This window comes from Macrosteles quadrilineatus, unplaced genomic scaffold, assembly GCF_028750875.1.
Source record: "Macrosteles quadrilineatus isolate MER2022 unplaced genomic scaffold, UCM_ALF_1.0 Scaffold_9__3_contigs__length_116548681, whole genome shotgun sequence".
NCBI classification, from domain to species: Eukaryota; Metazoa; Arthropoda; class Insecta; order Hemiptera; family Cicadellidae; genus Macrosteles; species Macrosteles quadrilineatus.
In genome coordinates this window covers 29,817,887-29,837,590 of record NW_026542602.1, presented here as the reverse complement: position 1 = coordinate 29,837,590, position 19,704 = coordinate 29,817,887, and the positions used below count along the sequence as shown (strand labels likewise).

Below are 19,704 nucleotides of genomic sequence, written 5' to 3'. Positions count from 1 at the left end.
AGCTGTCAGATTTTGGTTGTTTTTTTATGGTTTTACTAATTTTATTTACAATAGCTGGTGATGACATTTCATTGTTACCTTGTTTCGATATCTCGAAAGATAAGGCTAACTCATACGCCCTTTGTAAAGTCAAGGAATCTTCTTGAAGAAGCCTTTCTCTTATCTCTTTGCTGTATAAACCTCTAATGAACTGGGTGCGTAAGTGGGTGTCAATCGTACTGGATTTGCATTTTGAACAGGAAAAATTACAGTGTAGAGTCATGCTACGAAGTTCTTTCATGTATGTGGAAATAGATTCACCCGATTGTTGTGAACGTGTGTAAAACTTATGTTGTTCAGCAACTTCATTTGGAGTTGGACAAAGGTAATCTTTGAGTAGCTTGACCAGTTCATTATACGATTTAGTATGTGGTAAGTCTGGGGCGCATAAATCATTTAAGAGTTGAAAATTCTTCGGACTAAGGCAGCTAATTAACACCTGCACACGTGTTTTGTCATCATCCTCTCCCCCTAATCCATTCTATTCAAGATAGTTAGTGAGCCTAAGTAAGTAGGTTGTAAATGTTTCATTACCTTCATCATAAGGTTCCAACTTTTGAAGTGGGGGACGAATCTTTTGTTCCTTTTCTTCACTAAACTTCTCTTGTAGAAATAACAGTAATGCTTGATTTATTTCTCTTTGACTCGTCGCCATTATTGTATATTAAACACCAACTTTAATAACAGTTATTTATTAACAAGTTTAACAAGGATTCATAATGTAAAGATGAAGTAACTCTAACTAAGTCTTACTTTGTTTGTTTTTGCATTCATAATAAACAAAGAACATTTAATTTGATATTATCAGCTGATTGTATGTACAGGATATAATATTCACAACCAATGACGATATGTAAGGACTATGATGAATGTGTGGAGGAGTTAACCTTTTAATATGTGACAGACAACAGGCAAATTAATTATATTTTAAATAAATGAAAGACTTAACAAGGAAGTTGAAAGGAAAAAGTGTTGTCATAAGCACTGGGGTAACAGATAGCAAATAACTGGGGTAACATCTAAGAAAGTTAATCTGAAATTATTTACATTATACTTGACAAATAAATAGTTCAATTTTTTTACCTGCACATGACTAACAGACTCCATCAGGTTTTTGGCTGCTGTAGAAATCACTTCCATTTCCATGTTCCAAAGAAGTCTTCTTTTCTTTTCACTAGATATCACTGGTAAAGATAAGATGATTTAGTTACAGAAACGTGTATTGTTTGATCAGGAATAATATAATTAAAGGTCATACTCCCAAGATTTAACTAGGATTAATCAAGGTAAATAATTCGGAGGGAAAAGGGCTTGGCTTAGGAATACATTAAGGAAGAGGAAACATAGACTATTTCGGTATCTAACTTAACGTTAACAATTTGGATTTAGACCTCAGAACCATGCAGAACCATGTTAGTCTGGGAAAAAGACAAGGAGAATTGGGGTGTAATGTTTTTAGGAAGGCTAGCACCCTTGTAAATGCCCTTTTTAAATACATGGCTTATGAGTTCTTCACACTGCACGGTGATCATAGAATAAGGTATACACGAGGTAAGGAAAAACACCCTTGGAGCGATGGCAAGGGACAAACACCTGCCTCAGACACAGCTAAAAGGCAGGATGCTGCTTCAACACGTTCTAAAGCAGCTTTTCTTCTTGTGTTAAGTAGGACTATTTTTTCATTCAGTTAAGCTTGCGATCCCAACAATTCCTTAAACACGGGTGCAAAAAAGACCACTATGTAGTCGAAGTTTAGGATTTCTGTCTACACTCACCTTGCTTGCCAGGCTTGCTAGTAGCCTTCATTTTGATCTCATGTCCAGCTATCTCGTCGTATATCTGGGACAAATACTCCTCTGGAAGGTCCTGATTGTCAGATATACCTCGATTCAGGCGAATGTATTGCTCCTTGGTCATCTTGTTCTTTACCTGAGGAGAGTGCAAATCTGTGGTCAACATGATCACAGAGTACGCTAGCACGTAGGCAGTGTCAGCACTTGCAAACAGTCCATTGCTGAAAAGGAAAAATACATTATTGTACAATTTTATTACTCCTAGCTCAAATTATTGAGTAACATCATCATCATAATTTATTCAGCAGCTACAGTCTCAACAGTGTGCTCGTGACCCTCTTCTCCTACCTTAGTATATTATCAGTGTTTGCCATTAACATGAAACAAGTCTATATCTATCATAAAAGTTGGCTACTGGTATGGTGTTTAAGGCTTGATTTATTACTCAGAGCATATTGACAACAAATTTAGGTACTCGTTACTGTTACACTACATGTGACAGCAGGGGATATGTTGATGACGGGAAATAGGTTCATGAAATCCTCTTAAATCCAATATCAATCTCTTAACGTTGTCTTAATAGTTGTCTTTCACATGCTGTAGTTTTTTTCATACATTGCTATGGCATGTATAGTAGGTATGTGAAAAGATTAGGCTATGAAATGAGAGTTGTAAGGCTATAGTGGTTTGGTCAGGTAAAAAGGATGGATGAAGAAAGAGTAGCAAAACGCTTTATAAATAAAGGAATTGATTGAAACTATCACAAGTAACGAACGTGCATTTCCCATTATGTATGAGAAGGGAAATCTCGTCTCGAAATTTTATGAGAAATAAAAATCCTGTCTCTTCTCGTCTCAAACTAAAAATCCAATCTCATCCATCCCTACTACTAAATAGTTTAAGAAATTGACTCTGAATATGTCTCACAATGCACACAGTTCCATAATAATTTAATGCTTGAAAAATATGTTGGAAAAAGAAAAATCACTAATTCATTACAACCATAAAAACGAATGTATATATCGCAACTAAGATCTAACAAACAATTACAAAGATAATACACTCACTTTGGATTGCATTCACAATATCTGCTTGCAAATTTTTCCATCAGCCGATCAATTTTTTGTGCTTCGCCTGGCAGTCGAAACCCTTCTAAGAAATACCTCAGTGCCGACACCATGTCTTTGCCGGCAAACTGCAGTTGGTCAACGTAAGCATACATGACCTGCAATATTTAAAATATAAAATTAATTTTACAGAAAATTTGGTTACTCCCATACTAAAGATGATCTTTTATTTACATAATGATGTAAAATAGGGCACACGAGCCCGTGTTTAAGGAATTGTTGTAGGGATTGCAGGCTTGACTGAATGAAATAAATAGTTCTACTTGGCCCAAGAAGCAATAGCTGTACAATATAAGGAATAATTAATATATTTCACCGTTGATAACAGCATTTTCAACCATGAAAAGTTTGAGTTGGAAAGAAAAATGTTTTCAAGTTAAATGGTCTTCTAAGCTTTTGTCACAGTGATGAACAAAATAAATTCATAAAAATGATAATCTATCTATATAGTTAATACAATAGATAAGGATGATAAGATATAAATACTAATAAAAATAACTCTTGACAAACTATATCTTCTTCATTCTGTTTTTAACAAACATGTTTTTAAATTATTCAATCTATTTGGTAAATTAACAAGGAGACATCCCACAACCTGGACAGTTTTAGTAAAAAACATCTTGTTCTTTAAGGATATCTATTATTTACTCTAGGTAGAGTAACAATATGTTTTCAGACCATTAACCATTTAATCTTTTCATTCTAAACTTATCTTTAAAAAAATAATCTATTATTGATAACTATATCACTTCATTTCCACAAGCATTTTAATATTTGTGTTAAAAAGGGTAAAATACATGAATCACAGTGAATGTTAGTATTTTACCTCTTTACTAAAATCTTCATTTTCGCCCAAAAAGTCGCCGATGCCAGTTTTATCTAATCTGTCGTCGATGTGCAGCCACTCAGCAACCTCAGAAGCTGTGGTTCCCAACAGACCTTGCTCCTGCAGAAAACTGATCCCCTTCTTGGGTTTCCGGTTGAACCTACAACACCAAGATGTAATGTCAACCCAATCTTTTACAAAAACAATCTTGGCATTTATAACAATTATTAGTTTTTAATGTTCACAGAGTCTATCAACTATAAAATAGGCTTTTTTAATTCTGTGGGTTTAAAGTCAAGTTATTTAGAAGAACTTGGATGGTTCAAATTCTAAGTAATCGGTAATTTATTTCTAACATCCAAGCATTTGAAAAAATAGGTTTGGTAACAAAGGGCTTGAAAATTGTGTTAATTACATGGCATTACATGGAATTACATCAGTATAATAAAAGGTTCATAACTCTGCTAATTTTTAGCAAGAGTCATGAGGATTTCTATAATTTGAAAACAGCACTTGTACGGTATCGAGAAGTTAACTGTGAATGATCAACTGACGGATAGGCTGGGAGCTTCCCAGACTGGAAAGCGACTAACCAATATAAGAGTGTGAAAAGGCGTTGCCAAGGATAGTGTCCCTCACCATCCTTGGCAACGCATTTTCCTTGCCAGCCTATCCGTCAGTTGGTCATTCACAGTTAACTTCTTGATACTGTACAAGTGCAGTTTTCAAGTCCCTGTAAGGGGAGGAGAAGACAATGACCAGACACATTGTTACATATTATTAGGCCTCATGTCAACACCGCATGCTGTTACAATGCCAGTTTTCGATGCATTGAATGTATTGATTCTATGTCGTCATACATTAATTTTAAGACAAATTTAAATTTTTCAAATAAAAATTTGAATTAGGCCTAATAAATTATATTGAAAATAATTTATAAATACAAATATTTTTTAAACATACCACGGTTTCAAACGCACTAAAAAGTAGAAAATAATTTATAAATATGTGGAGGGAATAAATACTTGTAAGATTTAAAACAAAAAACATGGGGCGCATGAAATAGCTAATTTACGAATACCCCCTCTGTATTATTATCTATTGCATGCCCCCTACGTTTTTTGTTCTAAATCTTACAATTAGCCTATTTATTCCCTCCATATATTTATAAATTATTTTCTACTTTTCAGACTTTTGTGTAAATATGTTAAATCTATTTAATATGGCCTGTTAATACATAGGCCTACCTAACCAAAAACTTATCATCTGTAATCAGATGTTTAATCTTTACTTTGAAATGTTTGTTTTAGTTAGAATCTCTTGGGAGCAGGACCTGTACCTCTTAACCACTGCTCTACTGCTCTTCAAACTGTCAAATTTAAGTATTTACAGCTGACTTCAATAAATTGATATATTTGACTATTTAAATTCTTCCAAAATGTAAACATTGCAACTTTGGGAGCCCACGGGGCTTATCCCAAGGAAAATATGAAAATAAAATAATTTAATATTGCATTGTCATCCATTTGTGGGCTATGTTGTTCAAGTTTCAAGTCTCTAGCTCATCGGGAAGTTAGAGTAAAATCGATTGCAAAATTTGTACCGGACAAGAAAGCGAGCTAATAAAAACGTTTTAATAGAGTTGTGGTTGAGGACTGAGACAAAGATTTGAACAAAATTCTTGAAATAAGGAAATTCTAAATAAAAACATTCAACTGCATATTTTTACTACTATCTTTGACCGCTTGACTACACTGTTGTGAATCATGTTAATTGAGTGGCACAAAATCTCTTCCCCAACCACTGTCGTTTTTGTTATTTTGTACAATAATCTTAAAACTAATTGCTGTTGTATTAATTTGGTATCACATGTGTCTAGTGTTGTTGCCATCCCAATTCCAACAATGTTTACCACACTCACATGTCTATCCCAGTCTCCCAGACTTCCTTTTGGTGTTTCAACACCTGCAGCTGATGAGGCGTGTCTGGGGCCTCTTTGTTGCCGCTGCTAGCAGAGTTGAGAGAAGTGGCACTACCATACGACCGCAGCGACTCCTTGGGCGTCGACGGAGGAATCAATTCTGACGTCTCACTGTCCCTCACGTTACGTTCCGCTCCTGAAATGTAATAATCATTTAGACATTTGGAGCACACCAGATAGAATATCTTTTAAATTAAGACTGATGCGTAAAGAAGAGGTGGTGAGAACATGAGGAAGATGGAGGTGGAAGAAGAAATTTTGCATTTGATGCAAATTGTTGGTGAGGCAAAAAAAAATTATAATTCGAGAGGCCACACAAGTAAGTATTTTCTAAAGCACTCTTGCCACAGATAGATCTTTTAGAAAATTCACAGTGTCAGTGGTTTTAAAGGGAAATTAAAAATGTATTTGTTTAAAAGAAAAGCTTCACATAGAATTTCTAAGTGTATAGACAGCATATATTGTGCGCTTGTTTGAAACATGTTTATATTTTTATAATAGTGATAGGTTCTCTAGCATTTGCGTACAATACTAGATTTGTTTAACGGGCTCATTGTATTCTAGAACAGTGAAGCTACAGTATAACCATTGACTTAACCTGAATTATTTTGTGACGAGTCTTATTTCTCAGAATGGGTAATGAAAAGTAAGAATTTATTTGTAACACATGAGATTCTGTATAAAATTTTTTTTAATATATATATATATATATATTTTACCAGATTTTTTTACAAACAAAATTTATTTTTTTAATATAAATTATTATAATAGTAATTTTACAAAAAATAGTAGAAGACTGTAAAATTGGAAATTAACAATTAATTTTTAAACAAAAAAATTTGGAATCCCAGCTCCATCTTCAAATTCTCTCGCTGACCGCCATTTCTTTCTTGTTCTCCTCAAACCCATACTGGTTGACAGTACGAAATAAGCAGTTTCCATCTTTTTCAACCTTGAAGATTGTAAAATATTGTGCAGGTATCATTCTTGGTTACGTCTGTTTATAGGTTAGGATAAAATATTTCTTTCATTTTTATCCATATTCTTCTTAAAGATAAAGTAATTTACATAATTCAAATTTAGGAATAGTATTATAGGGATGTTTAATCTGTTTGAATTAAATTCACCACTATATGAACGAATAGTTGATAATGATTTATTTACAAAGTTCATTTTGAGCTGTGATGATCGCTTGTATGTTAATAGGGAGACGACGTAGCCAGAGTGCTCGAAGGATGTTGTCCTGTAGTTGGGCTGGACCGATCAGAGTATGTAGGTGGCGTAAGAACTGCAATGGCTTGCGATCTCCAATATCTTCGTCGCTGATCAACTGGCGTACACATTCTTCTTCACTAGTAGACAACCTTTCAATAAGCTTCGAACGAAGTACAGCGTAACGATTCGTTGCAGGCGGATGTGTGATGATGTCCTCTACTTCCACTGGGTAACGTGTTTCAAGCTGAGAAACGACGTAGTGGAACCGAGTGTCATGGCTTGTGATGCCTGAGATGGCGAACTGGGAATCTACCTGAGCAAACCATAGACTAGGTCGATCGGCCCAGAATGGTGGAAGCTTTACTGCAACTCGATTCACTGATACATTACCAGGGTCGTTGCGTTGCTGAACGTTGGTAGATAGTTCATCTTGTTGCTCTCGTATATTCGCCAATTGAGCTTCGATTTCTTCTAGCGACATTGGTAATATTGATGAAGGAATGTCGTGTTTCTGGTTGTTGTTGTTCGGGGTCACCAATATATAGGGATGTTTAATCTGTTTGAAATAAATTCACCACTATATGAACGAATAGTTGATAATGATTTATTTACAAACGAATAATGAAGTGTACTAAATCATGACGTAGTCAAAACTAAATGTTTAACAAAACTAGCAACAGCTGTTACATAATAAATATTAAATAAAGTATAGACCAAAGGCATCACAGATGTGGCTAAGTTGACGCCACAGTATGTTTAGTAAAATAAAAACATACCATAGAGCTAATAATAAACTGATAATAAACCAATTTATAGTGAAAAAATTACAATGTTTTGTTTATTACAGTACAGATGTTATCAATTTGAGTATATATATTTGAGTTTTATGATTCTGGATTAGGTTTTCAAGGATTTGGATTTAGATTTGAGAACTCCTATATTTTACCACCCAAAATTGAATAAAATGGTTGAATGAGAAAAACTGGATGGTAGATAAAGATGAAAAAAGGTGAAAAGTGAAAAAAGTGTTACTGATTTAGTACTGGCAAAGACAAATTTTATTCACTAGTCACTAATCTATGTACTAACCAAGGTTAGTTTGAGAGTTAGGATTGACGTAGACGTCTCTGCTCCACTCCACCATACACTTGAGTATAGACACTAGACACTCTAGACCCTTGATCCTCATGGACTTCTCTTGGTTGGGAGTTGCGCCCAGCTCCAGTGCTTGACGACCCTGAGCTATTTTGGACAGGTCGTTCACCAATCTATCAACAGAGATACACCTTCAATTTGAGTAAAGTCCTACTAGTGCGCTCACGAGCTCCAACCTAAATGTGAGTGAGCGTAGCGAACGAACTTCAACCAGGACGTGAATGAGCCATGTGAACGAGCTCATCTTGAAAATTAAGAAGTTAAACGGGGCAAAGCCCGCGGGTACAGCTAGTAAAGACCTAAAGCTAAAATTGAAAATTTGTCGAAGGGAGACAATAAATCAGATTACAAAAAAAGGGTTCTGCTAAACATTTTAAATCTATTTTTCAACGCCAGTGGCATTTTTTCAAGAGTGTACTTAACCTTTTTATATTTTGTGTGGATAAAACAAGAATTGGACGTTTTCTTCTGGTGGCAATCATTAATATGCTAACCACTAGCTTTGACTGTGGATAGAACTTAACATTCTATTACTATACTAAAGTAATTTTTGGAATTAAAATTACCATTAGATCGAACCACTGACAGATGCTGATGACTATTACTGATTTCTTTAGAAAACGCCAACTCAAAACTGCAAACTATACTAGGTGAAACCCGTTGATTTCGAGCAAAATCATTTAACTATCAATGGAGAGTGAACAACTCGATTTTTAGAGTATTTTGAGTTGTTCGTGATTCATCAGCGTGCTTTAAGCACGTACGATCTTAATAATCAATAACGCAAATGAAAGCTGGTACTGTATTTTACTGAAGGTTCTTGCAGGGTAATGTAATTAGAGCTGGTGAAATACATCTCTAACTGAATTAAGAATTTGGAAAACAAATTGAATTTATGTGTTTTGGTTGAGCAGTACAGTAGATAAATCTATGATGATGCTTGATGGCAAATCTGTGCGTGCATACCTTTAATTTAAGACCAAAATTGTGAAAATTGGTAGAGTAGAAGAGCCAAACCGACTTGGAAAAGAATAACCAATAATTTGTAATTATCTTTTATGTTACTTCAACTATTAAAGTAGATAAAACTAAGTGATAGAATAGATTACCATGTAGAATACTCTGAGTAGCTCATCCAACTATATAATTTTTTTATAAAATATTTTCTACAGCTGGACCATATAGATGGAATGTTTACTTCAGCATCCAAAACCAATGCCAATAGGTTAACAACACACAAAATAACTATTATTTTAACCTGTACAAGTCTCTTTACCTTTCAAACAGATTGGCGGCGGCCAGGTCACAGTCGTAGTTGACGTACATGTCCACAACACTCTGTGCGTCTGCGCAGATCCTAGTCAACGCTTGGATGACCATCCACTTGTGCTCAAATGAGGAACTAGATGTCTCCAAGATACTGAGGAAGATCTCCTTGAAGAACACCTGGAGATATGTGTGAGTCAAGAGCATTGTTGCATTTACACTTAGGCTTGGTTAGTAAATTACAAAAATTGTGTTTTTTTACTATTCATATTTGGAGTATACCTGATATGGTTACTAACCTGATAATTTATCGGATTCAAATTTAGATAACTAGAAAATGTAGCAGGGATACAGTATAATAAATCTTTATATTTACTAAACACACGTGTTTCCGGTAACAGTGATCCAATCATTACTTTCCTATTTTCAGGCTCCTTAATATCAAACATATAAAATTTTTTGATAGTTTTTTCACTGGTCTTTTGACGTTCAACATATCAAAGCTCCACTGTATAAAATTGAGTTCTGTTACTGCTGTAAACCAACCTCGATCTGCATCTTGAGGTGCATTTTGAAGCGCGACAGCAACGCCAAGAAGATGGCCAGAGACAGTTCAAACACCTCTGGCACGGAGGAGACTCCGTTCTTGCTGAGCGCCACACACAGATACTGCTTGATGGCCGTCACAAACATGATGTTGGCTCGGAACACTGGACCAGCTGACTGGAGGATCGATAACAACAAGTGGAGTGAGAGAATCTTGGAGCGCAACTCGTGCGACCTATCAACAACGGTTAGAACTGGAATATTGTTATCACTTTTATAGAACCAGGATTGTGTGACATGGCAAATAATGAGTAAAGCATATTTTGTCAGACTATCCTTGGCAAGTATAAGTTAATCTTGCTACGTATATGTTTCGGAGGTCATTTAGAACAACTCTGCATTAATCACGCTATAAAAGGGATCCACCTCTTAAAAGGCGATGTCAGAATAATAAGTTAAACATAAAAACAGTTTGCACATGACAAAAAAAAAAAGGAAAAACATCACTGATAGGTACATTGCCACGGGCAGTGATGGAAGACTGAAATATTTTACTGGCAAGAAACAATTCAAGGCAATTAACATTGCTATTGTGCCACAAACAATTTAGTCAACCCAGAAATTTGTAATCTTAAACTCAAATCCTAAAAATCCTTATTCAAATTACGAGTACAAGTAAAATTTCTAGATTATAAACTTAAAAGTCATTATTTGACTTTGAATCTAAACTAAATTATAAGTGATTTCCAAAGCTCCTAAGACCATAAACCAAATCAAAAATTGTACGAATGGCCAAGTCCAAAATCAACTCATGTGACGACATCAATGTCATAGTCATTTTCCAGCACTGCAAGATTCCCATTCTAAAAAATGCCAATTAACTTTCAAATTACTCTCCCTACTTAACAAATATATGGATTGTAAAAGTGTGGGAAAATATAACTACTTAACTTAATATAACTTGAGATTTGATTCTTGAATCCAACTGATCAAATATTGGATTTAAATCAAATCAAAAAAAATCAAATCATCAAATCATGTTTATTAGCACATAAACGTACAGAGGTTTTAGATAAATGCACAGGTGCTTCGTCATTCTTCTTATAGTCTAATATTATATAATGTCCTTTTTTACAATGTATTTATTAATAATAAATAAAATAGTTTTTTAACATTTGAGGAACTCTTTAAATAGACTAGTCAAAGGTTTAATAAAAAAGATAACGTCAAGCTTAAAACTAAATAACAAGATTTATAGAATTTAATTATAAATAAAACATAAAAAATGTACAAAACATGTAATTTTGTATTCCATTGTAAATATCTTCTACAATGGATTACAGATCAGATTTCACTACTTAGCTAATCACATTAGTTACAGCCTCACACTGAAAGGAAAAAATGGCTCCACCCAGCAACAGTTTACATAGTATTTGCCACACAATATTATATTCATCCATTTACTTTACATACCTATATTTTTTTATTAGATTACCTACAACTTTATAAAAATACACTAAGTTTGGATTGCATCACAACTCTTTACAAATATTTTTAGAATTATTTATCCGTCATCATAAAAATAAATAATTAAGGGTTAATAAGTCTCTTTACTTAACAAACAAAAGCAATAAACATTAGGGTTAGGGTTAAAAACATTTGTCATAAAACTAATTCAAGTTCCTAAAATGGCATATAATTTGTGTGAAAAATAGTTTTGGTAACAAAGGCTGTTTCAATCAAAATACAATTAACATTTTAGCTAGGCGTAACCAAACAGTGCAGTAGTGCAAAATGTAATCAGTTATCGTTATTGAGTTTAATGATAAATATGCAATCAACAAACACTGATAATGAAATAATCCAGCAACTAGATAGGCTACATCCCATCACACATGGGTACTTATGGTAAAACAAGCACTCACGTGTGTTAGCGAGTGACTGTACAACTATGCAAACATACCCCTGCTGCAGCAAACCTACAGACTAACCTAATTTATATTTGCTTGATTGGATTCTTTCAAGTAAACATTATAACCAAACCAAACTGAAAGTAATACTTGTTGTAAACTATAGGACTTATGTTCTGTCAGATCAACTATCACAGTAACAGCATTTAAAGTAGAAAATAGAATGCTTAGCTAGCACACTCCGTGAGTTAATCATTCAAGTTCTATTTCAATGGAAAAATTGGCTACAGCTAGACCTTATAGATTGAATGACTACTTCACTATTCAACATTCAATGGTACTACTAAACAAGATTTAGCCTTCAAATGACTTACTTGGGGTCCGGCTGACCTTCCGAGAGTGGTTTCATGGAGAGTTTGCACAAAGCTCGGAAAACGAGGAAAGCATCCTTCTGCAGAATATGAGTGAACTGAGGAGACGACTTGCTGTCTCCGTCATTGCTAACGTCTACACTTTCCTGTAAAACAAATATTGTAAAACAAATAATGACAAAACATGATTGTAAATTAATTACTCAAAATTTAAATAAAAAAAAAAGTTTAAAACTTGTACACTCTCGTTAATCCACACGTATTCAGGACTTTGGCAATGCCAGACTATTGAAAATGTTGGATTACTGAACGTCTTCTAAAAATAGCTGTTATTGTGTGATTAACAGAAATATTGCTATGTATAGAGCGTTAAAAGGAAATCTCATATCTTTATTAATCATTAAATAACATGTTTTACTGAAGATTTTGTCAATTTATAATCATATCCATAGTTATAACTCAACACTACAACTAGACCTGCAGCATGGATGACATTAAACAATTATTATACATTAAACATGACATAAATTGCTGGCCGATGGGCCATTATTCCGTTTTTCATAAAGCTATCACTTATTTTAAAATAAAAAATGGTAAAAAATGGAAAAAATAAAGCACTTTAATTTTTTTTACAGCAAAGTTATTTCCTAATGTAAGCGGAATCAACACAAAAACTCAAGGCTTTGGTACCAACCATAATAGTCAGTAGTAAGTACACAGGAGAAATCTATCATCTGCCGGACATCCATGTTTATTTCTCAGTATAGTTTTGTTGTCATGAACAATTATCATTAATTTTTAAAACATAATGAGTGGTTACTTGTGTGTTAACTAAAGATGATTCACTCAATAAATTCCAACAAAGGTGCAGTCCCAAAGTGTCCTAAGAAGAGGGAGTCTACCACAAAGTGATAACAAATTGTTACACATATGTTTATATACTTCCATCTCACATGGACCCACCTGTGAAGGCACTCTTGTTAGAGAAACACCGTTAGCTTCTTGGTTGGCAGAATCACCACTTTCTGATCCTGTTCTGGCTTTCTCCTCACAGCCTGCAAGAGAAACAGGAGATTAGGAATATTTCAACCTACTTCAGTCAAACCTTCCTATAATGGATCTGGAAAGGCAACAGAATAAATTTGTTTTATCAAGTGATAAGTTATATGACGAGACAAGTAAGTCTATGTACTTAAGAGAACAGATTGGGTGGTTTAGACATTGAAGTTCTTCACCCGGAAAGAAACAATGGGGTTGATCTTCTTCTCAGTTAATAAATATCACAATCTCAGGCTTGCTTGCAGAGCGAGATACCGTGATGGGTTGCATGACTTGGATCCGTTCTGGCTCTTAATGTGCTCAAGGTCTGACTGTGATGCTTTTTAAACAGCAACTAGTTTTAAGCACTAGATACCATGTAAGCTCGTGATGGTAACACACCTATGACTACAGCGTCGACCACACTGTTCAGTAGACTCTGTACAACCTCCTGACTGCTCGGCTCAGTGGTGGAGGGTAGTGGAGGAGTGGGGGTAACTGACGGCAACTCCAGCGACTCAACCACCTCCGGTGTGTCTTTCATTCGACTGACCTCGTCCGCCTGTCACAAAACAATAATTATTCAGCAATTTTTCAAATGATGATTGTCAGATCCAAGAATTTTTAATCTTTAAATTCTACGAACAGTTTTTAGAACATACAAAGGAAAATTGATTCACAATATTAGTTTTAAGATTGTACCTACTATCAAATTTAAGTGCCTACGCCAAAATTACAATAACTCTATATTGATTGATAATGAGAAATTTCAACCTCAAGAAAACAATCTTCTAAAATTGAACATTCCTTCTTGTCAACTTTAAGACTTTAATTGATTTTAAAAATGGTTTAAACGAGAATTGCAGCAATATTGTGGTAAATCTTAGCCACTGCAGAAACACCCGTGAGTGTTTTTTAAATCTTTGCGACACTGTAATTCTATTGTCTCCAGCAAAGAAGGTGACATTGATGATTTCCCATGATTGTGATTTCTTACTACACACAACAACATTAAAATTAAATGCACTATAAGGGGATGCTGTTAGGGGACGAAGTACTCCTAGCCCTAGGGTATTGATGACTAATCCAAATTATCCGGTCATCGACATTCATGTAGTCAGCTGGGCATTCTCAGAGGTCCCTACAGAGCTACTCTAAGATATCGACTTTACAGAGCTATTCACTTTAGTTTTGGGAGGACAAACTATTTATTGTGTATATATATGTCCCACCTCCACAAACTGGGACACTAGGCTCCTACCCAGAACCGTTTTACACATTTCAGTACTTCAGGCTTGATCTAGATGGTCGCCGCATTATGAATAAGATAAAATCCATTTGCGGGATTTAAACCCAGGATCTTGGGGACCAAAGTCATGTGCTCTCCAGCACAGCTCGCTCACACACTAAGACACTCACAGCTTGGCTCTCCATCCTAGCGAAGATGACGTTGAGCATCTGTGTGAGTGTGGCGCGTGCAGTCGTCTGGTTGATGAGGTTCTTGCTGGCTAGGTAGATGTTGTAGACGGTCCTCACTGCTAGCAGCACTGTGCCCTCGTGTACTTCCACATGCTGACTCGTCACTACGGTCAACAAGGCCTGTGACATACAAGCCATCAGTCAGTCATCTCATATACTTGATAATCCAACATAAACCGGCCAATGCAACGTTGGATAGCATAGAAAATACCTAATTATTAAATTGGTAAATTTTACCCTGTTGTCAAACCTATTTGACAACTAATGTTGTTATATGTCACTTCTAATGACCTAAGACATTTTTAGGTTTTCCTTCATTGAAACAGCTACCATTTTCGGTTTCCAATCCATCATCACGAATGACATAAAAATAACCGACAAAGAAAATTAAATAAACTTGCAAATTAAATAATCTTGCCAACATACCTTGATGATCTGGAGTTGTACTCCCTCGTCAGTCTGAGGTCCTGAGAAGCAGTTACACACAGTCTCTACTATCCTGTCTATCAGCAACTTGCCAGGAGAGTTAGGGTCTGGCACATTCCCTGTCAGGTGTCCGTACGCTATCAGTTTCTGCAAACCATCATTACTTACTTTTAAATCACTTTTATAACCTCTTTAATATCCAAGACGCGTATAAGTGACGTTTTGGACGCGATTTCAAACATTGTTCGGTTTTAGTGGCCCTTGACTTCCCAGGCCAACTACTGTATAACTAAAATATTATAACAAAAAAAGGGTACTTTCCTGTTAAAGGGAACATTCATTATTATCGATGATTGTTTTTCGATATTTTTATTTCGATCCAATATCAACGAATTGAAACATATCAGCTGATAACCACGATAAATAAATATTGTAAAAATAAACAATTAAAAAATATATTGAAATGAACTGTTCTAAAATAACCTAACCTAACTAACCAAACTTGCTGTAACATTTCAAAATTTCGTTTGATAATTCCCCACATGCCTTTTCTGTTTTCAAATGGAATTTTGAAATGGTAAAAGTTTGGTTAGTAATGTTAGGTTAGTTTAGAACAGTTTAATTTCTTAATCAAAATAGGTATATTATTTTTGCCTAAACAAGATCAGTTGTCAATTTGTAATTTAAATGTGTTTGAATATATTGAAACAGAAGTAATAGCCAATGAATCATAAAGCAAAAACAAAATATCGATATATCGAAAAAAGTCATCGATAATAATTAATGTTCCCTTTAACAGGAAAGTACCAAACATATTATATAGGTAGCCTAATAATAATAAAAATAAAATAAACTATAGCTCGGCCGCTTAGAAAACGACCTGCGCGCTAATGCTAAACCAATGCTGGAGGAGGTCGTTTTCTAAGCGGCCGAGCTATATAACTAAAGTATATACAATTATATGGCATTTTCATTTTATGGCTTGATATTACGATAATTAGCAATTACAATAAAATGTCTGAGCTTTCCACGGAGTTTTGAGCCTACTTTCAAACTGAGCTGATATCATTTTTGGTTACCGGTACCTAACAATAATATGTTAAATTTCAACTTCACTGACCTGAAGACAATCTAGAGCAGTAACGACAATCCTTGCCGTCTTGCTTTGACTTGCCAGTTCAAACGGTGTGAAATACTTCTCTGCTGTGATGTTACTGCTTGTTTCATCTTTAGGTAGTGGGAGAGCAGAGGACGAAGAAGTGTTGTTTACCTGCTCCTCTTTCAGCTCTGCATGTATTTCATCTGTAGGGAAATACTTGGTTAGTAACCCTGGTTGATTACTTAACCATGTTGGATTTTTAGAAACCAGAGTAGAAGGTAGGGAACATTTAAGGCAATTTTTTTGTTTTTTTTTGTGATGAATATGTTGGCATATCCCTGGGTAGGCCTATCGCCTTCATTAGCATACCTAAGAAATAACCTTATCTCCTCCCTCGAGGTCGATGACCAGCTTGTTCTTGATGGATAGACAATGTCATAAAAACACTAAAATTTATAAATATTACAGCATTGCAACATTAAAGCGACAGGTTGAAAAAATCATCTAGGGGATGCTTTACCAGTCGCCACTCTCTCAGCTGGTTTTGCTAAAATCTCAGGGTCAAAGTTTTCTCTAGTCCAAAGGCAATTGACTACAGTGTACATAGTGCGGTCCATAGTGCAAGACTATGGTAACCATAGTCATACATGACCAGAAATCGCTCAAATGTAACAATAGATTAATAGATTAATAGACAATAGATTAATAAGTAGCAATAGATTAAGTAAATCACAAAACTGATTTCCTGTTACAGGTATTAGGTTTTTCAATGCCCTCCCTGGTATTTTCCGTTCCCAGAGGAAATCAAAATTTGTATCTACTGTGAAAAATTGGCTTGAGTTGAACCCATATTACAAATTTGATGATTTTTTTTTATGCCATGAAGGCTGCACAAAACTTAAATATTTAATCTACTGAAAGGTTTTATAAAACTGAAAGGATTACTGAAAGGTTGATAGGTGAAGGTGTTTTGTTTGACAATTATATTTTGCATAGTTTGCTGTTTGAATTTTTGACAGAAGCGCTGTTGTTTGGTTTGCAGTGGATTATTTTATACTAGGTGAAACCCGTCGAAATCGACGGTTACTTTCAAGGCTTACGCTAATTCATCTAACGATAAATGTAATATATTGAGTGAAATTATACATATTTTGATCATTTAGCATTGTTTAAAGATTAATAAGTGTAAAACAATAATTATATTAATTGCGTTAGTTACCAAATATGGTTGATCATTCAACAAATAAAATATTTCCCATACTGTACGTCATCGGAGTTTTTAGTATGTAAACAGGTATCTCTTCCTTTGGAAGAACCTTTAAATAGTATTAAAATTGTATTGGTGGATCTTTTGTAGCTAAACACTTCCATGATTTCATCAGTGTAATGCAGGTTAATTATTTTATTTTAAAAAATATCTGTTTGTTGTGAATACACGTTATAACTTCAAAGGGAGGTATATACGTTACAGTGTAAGTTTGATTTTTAAAACGTCACGTCGCGTCACCTAATATCGTACTCTTCTGTGCCAATGAATAACCCTCTAGCACAGTTTTGAGAAATTGGTTGTGAGGTTACTATTAAAGCTGGAATTCCTTGACATGGGGGATGTCAGTTAGTTGTCTCAGCCTTATCAGTTACATAAAGTTGTCAATATAATCTCTTTACGGAATGTTAGGTGTAGTGGAATATACTTGAAGTGAAGTTGGCTTTTATTCTTGAACTTAAGGGGCCTCCTCATTTATATTGTTGTGCAGCTTCATTGGCAAAAAAATAATACGAATGACATAGTAATGCGGCATTTGTGACGCTCGCGTCACAGCAGCGCTGCTATCAACCGGTTCAATCCGCTTTAGTCGCGAACACTGGAGGGAGTAGGGAAGGGGTAGAAGGAGGTCAGTCGTTGCCTGGAGTCCCCGGAGTGTTCACATCGACGAGGAACGGGATGAAATCGATAAGTTATAGTATTAAGCTAAATCATTAGTTATTTAAATATCATGTTCTAATTCTTTTCAGTACGGGGGGGGGGGGGACCAAGGGGTTAGGGATTCTATCGTCAATTAAATATCCATTATGTAAACTGAGTTATCAGTACCTTTCGGGCCCATAAGGCGCGAAAGGAGTTTTTAGCTTATTCTTATTTATTAGTTTAATTGGTAGAATGCATTACTAAATTTAGATCATCAAAATGGCTGTGATATAGGTGTGGCTTGGCTCAGTTATTTAATTTTAGTTAAATAACATATTATGACTTAGAATGATAGCACGCACAAGAAATCTCTGACTTAATTGAGCCTCAAATCGATCCTATGAGCCCAGTACCGCTACACATTTCCAAAAACCAAAAAATAATGTTAATTGGTTGTTACCTGTAATCGAAGTAACCTCTCTGAAAAGTCTGCAGTAGGCTATTGCAGTTTTCCAGCTTAATTACTTTCTAAATCATGCACATATTTCTAAATAAATATTGTAAAATGTTTTATTCAGCTACTGTAAACCATTATTAATTTTTTTTAATATGGACACGGCTCAATTTGGCACCGTGCCCTTCTGCACTTGTATTGTTTTGTATTGTATTACACAATCGATGATTTTTCCAATGATTGAAAGCATGTACAGTATGACAATAATCTCATGAACCTATGAGGATCCGTCTAGAAAAATATGATAAAATATAAGGAAAAGGTGTGAAAAAGGCAGAAATCAACCCGTAAAATAGATATAAGATAGTTCAATAAGAAATAATTTTAAGAGTTATTGTCATAAAAGGATTGTCCACTGATTTCGTATTGGAACTCTATTTTGTAACACATGACATATACAGAAGAAAATCAATTTTAAAATCAGAAAAAAACATCTATATAAATAAAATTACAGTTTTGTCTGTACATTGCTTAGAATCATGCAGTTTTTGGTTATTTTTACGTTTCATAGCCTAAGAAAGCCGAAACGAGTCTTATCTCAATTTCTGTCTGTTTGTCTGTCTGTTTGTCCATTCTGTGGTTGCGTCTGTAACGCCAAAATGTCATTTTACGCGGCCTACTCCTAGAAAACTAGAGAACCGATCAAGGTTCTAATAATTTTTCTGTATTTACTGGATTGGTGAGAGTGTCTTTGGCTATAAAAACATGGCCTCGCTTCTTTGAAAACAAAATAACGAACCACCAAAAACCCAATTTTGTTAGATTTTTGTCAAATTTTCTCCCAATGTTTACTATTACATTTTATGAAACAACGATCAGCTGTTTGGATTAGTTCTCACTTCTAGCTGTCACTGATATGTTTACATTAAAAGTTGTTTACAAATACCGCAACCGTTTCCGATCAAGTTTAGTCAGCACATCCAAACCAAGTGAGATTAAAAACGTTGTACCTTACTTAACCGGTTTAATTAATCGCAAGTGCAATGATTGTTCTTGAGTTTTGATAACCG

At 34.8% G+C, this 19,704-nt stretch overlaps 1 protein-coding gene across 2 annotated transcripts in view; it reads right to left on the bottom strand.

Moving 5' to 3' along the window:
* The window catches only part of LOC129004424 (brefeldin A-inhibited guanine nucleotide-exchange protein 1-like), a 70,366-nt gene that overhangs the window by 43,561 nt on the left and 7,101 nt on the right, over window positions 1–19,704 (bottom strand). For both annotated transcript variants that reach the window (XM_054433006.1, XM_054433007.1), the window contains exons 2-15: window positions 16,293–16,474; window positions 15,173–15,319; window positions 14,687–14,866; window positions 13,670–13,829; window positions 13,193–13,284; window positions 12,233–12,375; window positions 9,949–10,183; window positions 9,413–9,582; window positions 8,071–8,249; window positions 5,707–5,902; window positions 3,786–3,945; window positions 2,900–3,057; window positions 1,815–2,053; window positions 1,123–1,223 (exon numbers count right to left, since the gene is read on the bottom strand). In XM_054433006.1, the coding sequence (XP_054288981.1) occupies window positions 1,123–1,223; window positions 1,815–2,053; window positions 2,900–3,057; window positions 3,786–3,945; window positions 5,707–5,902; window positions 8,071–8,249; window positions 9,413–9,582; window positions 9,949–10,183; window positions 12,233–12,375; window positions 13,193–13,284; window positions 13,670–13,829; window positions 14,687–14,866; window positions 15,173–15,319; window positions 16,293–16,474 (2,342 nt within the window). The remainder of the gene's footprint in view (window positions 1–1,122; window positions 1,224–1,814; window positions 2,054–2,899; window positions 3,058–3,785; window positions 3,946–5,706; window positions 5,903–8,070; window positions 8,250–9,412; window positions 9,583–9,948; window positions 10,184–12,232; window positions 12,376–13,192; window positions 13,285–13,669; window positions 13,830–14,686; window positions 14,867–15,172; window positions 15,320–16,292; window positions 16,475–19,704) is intronic.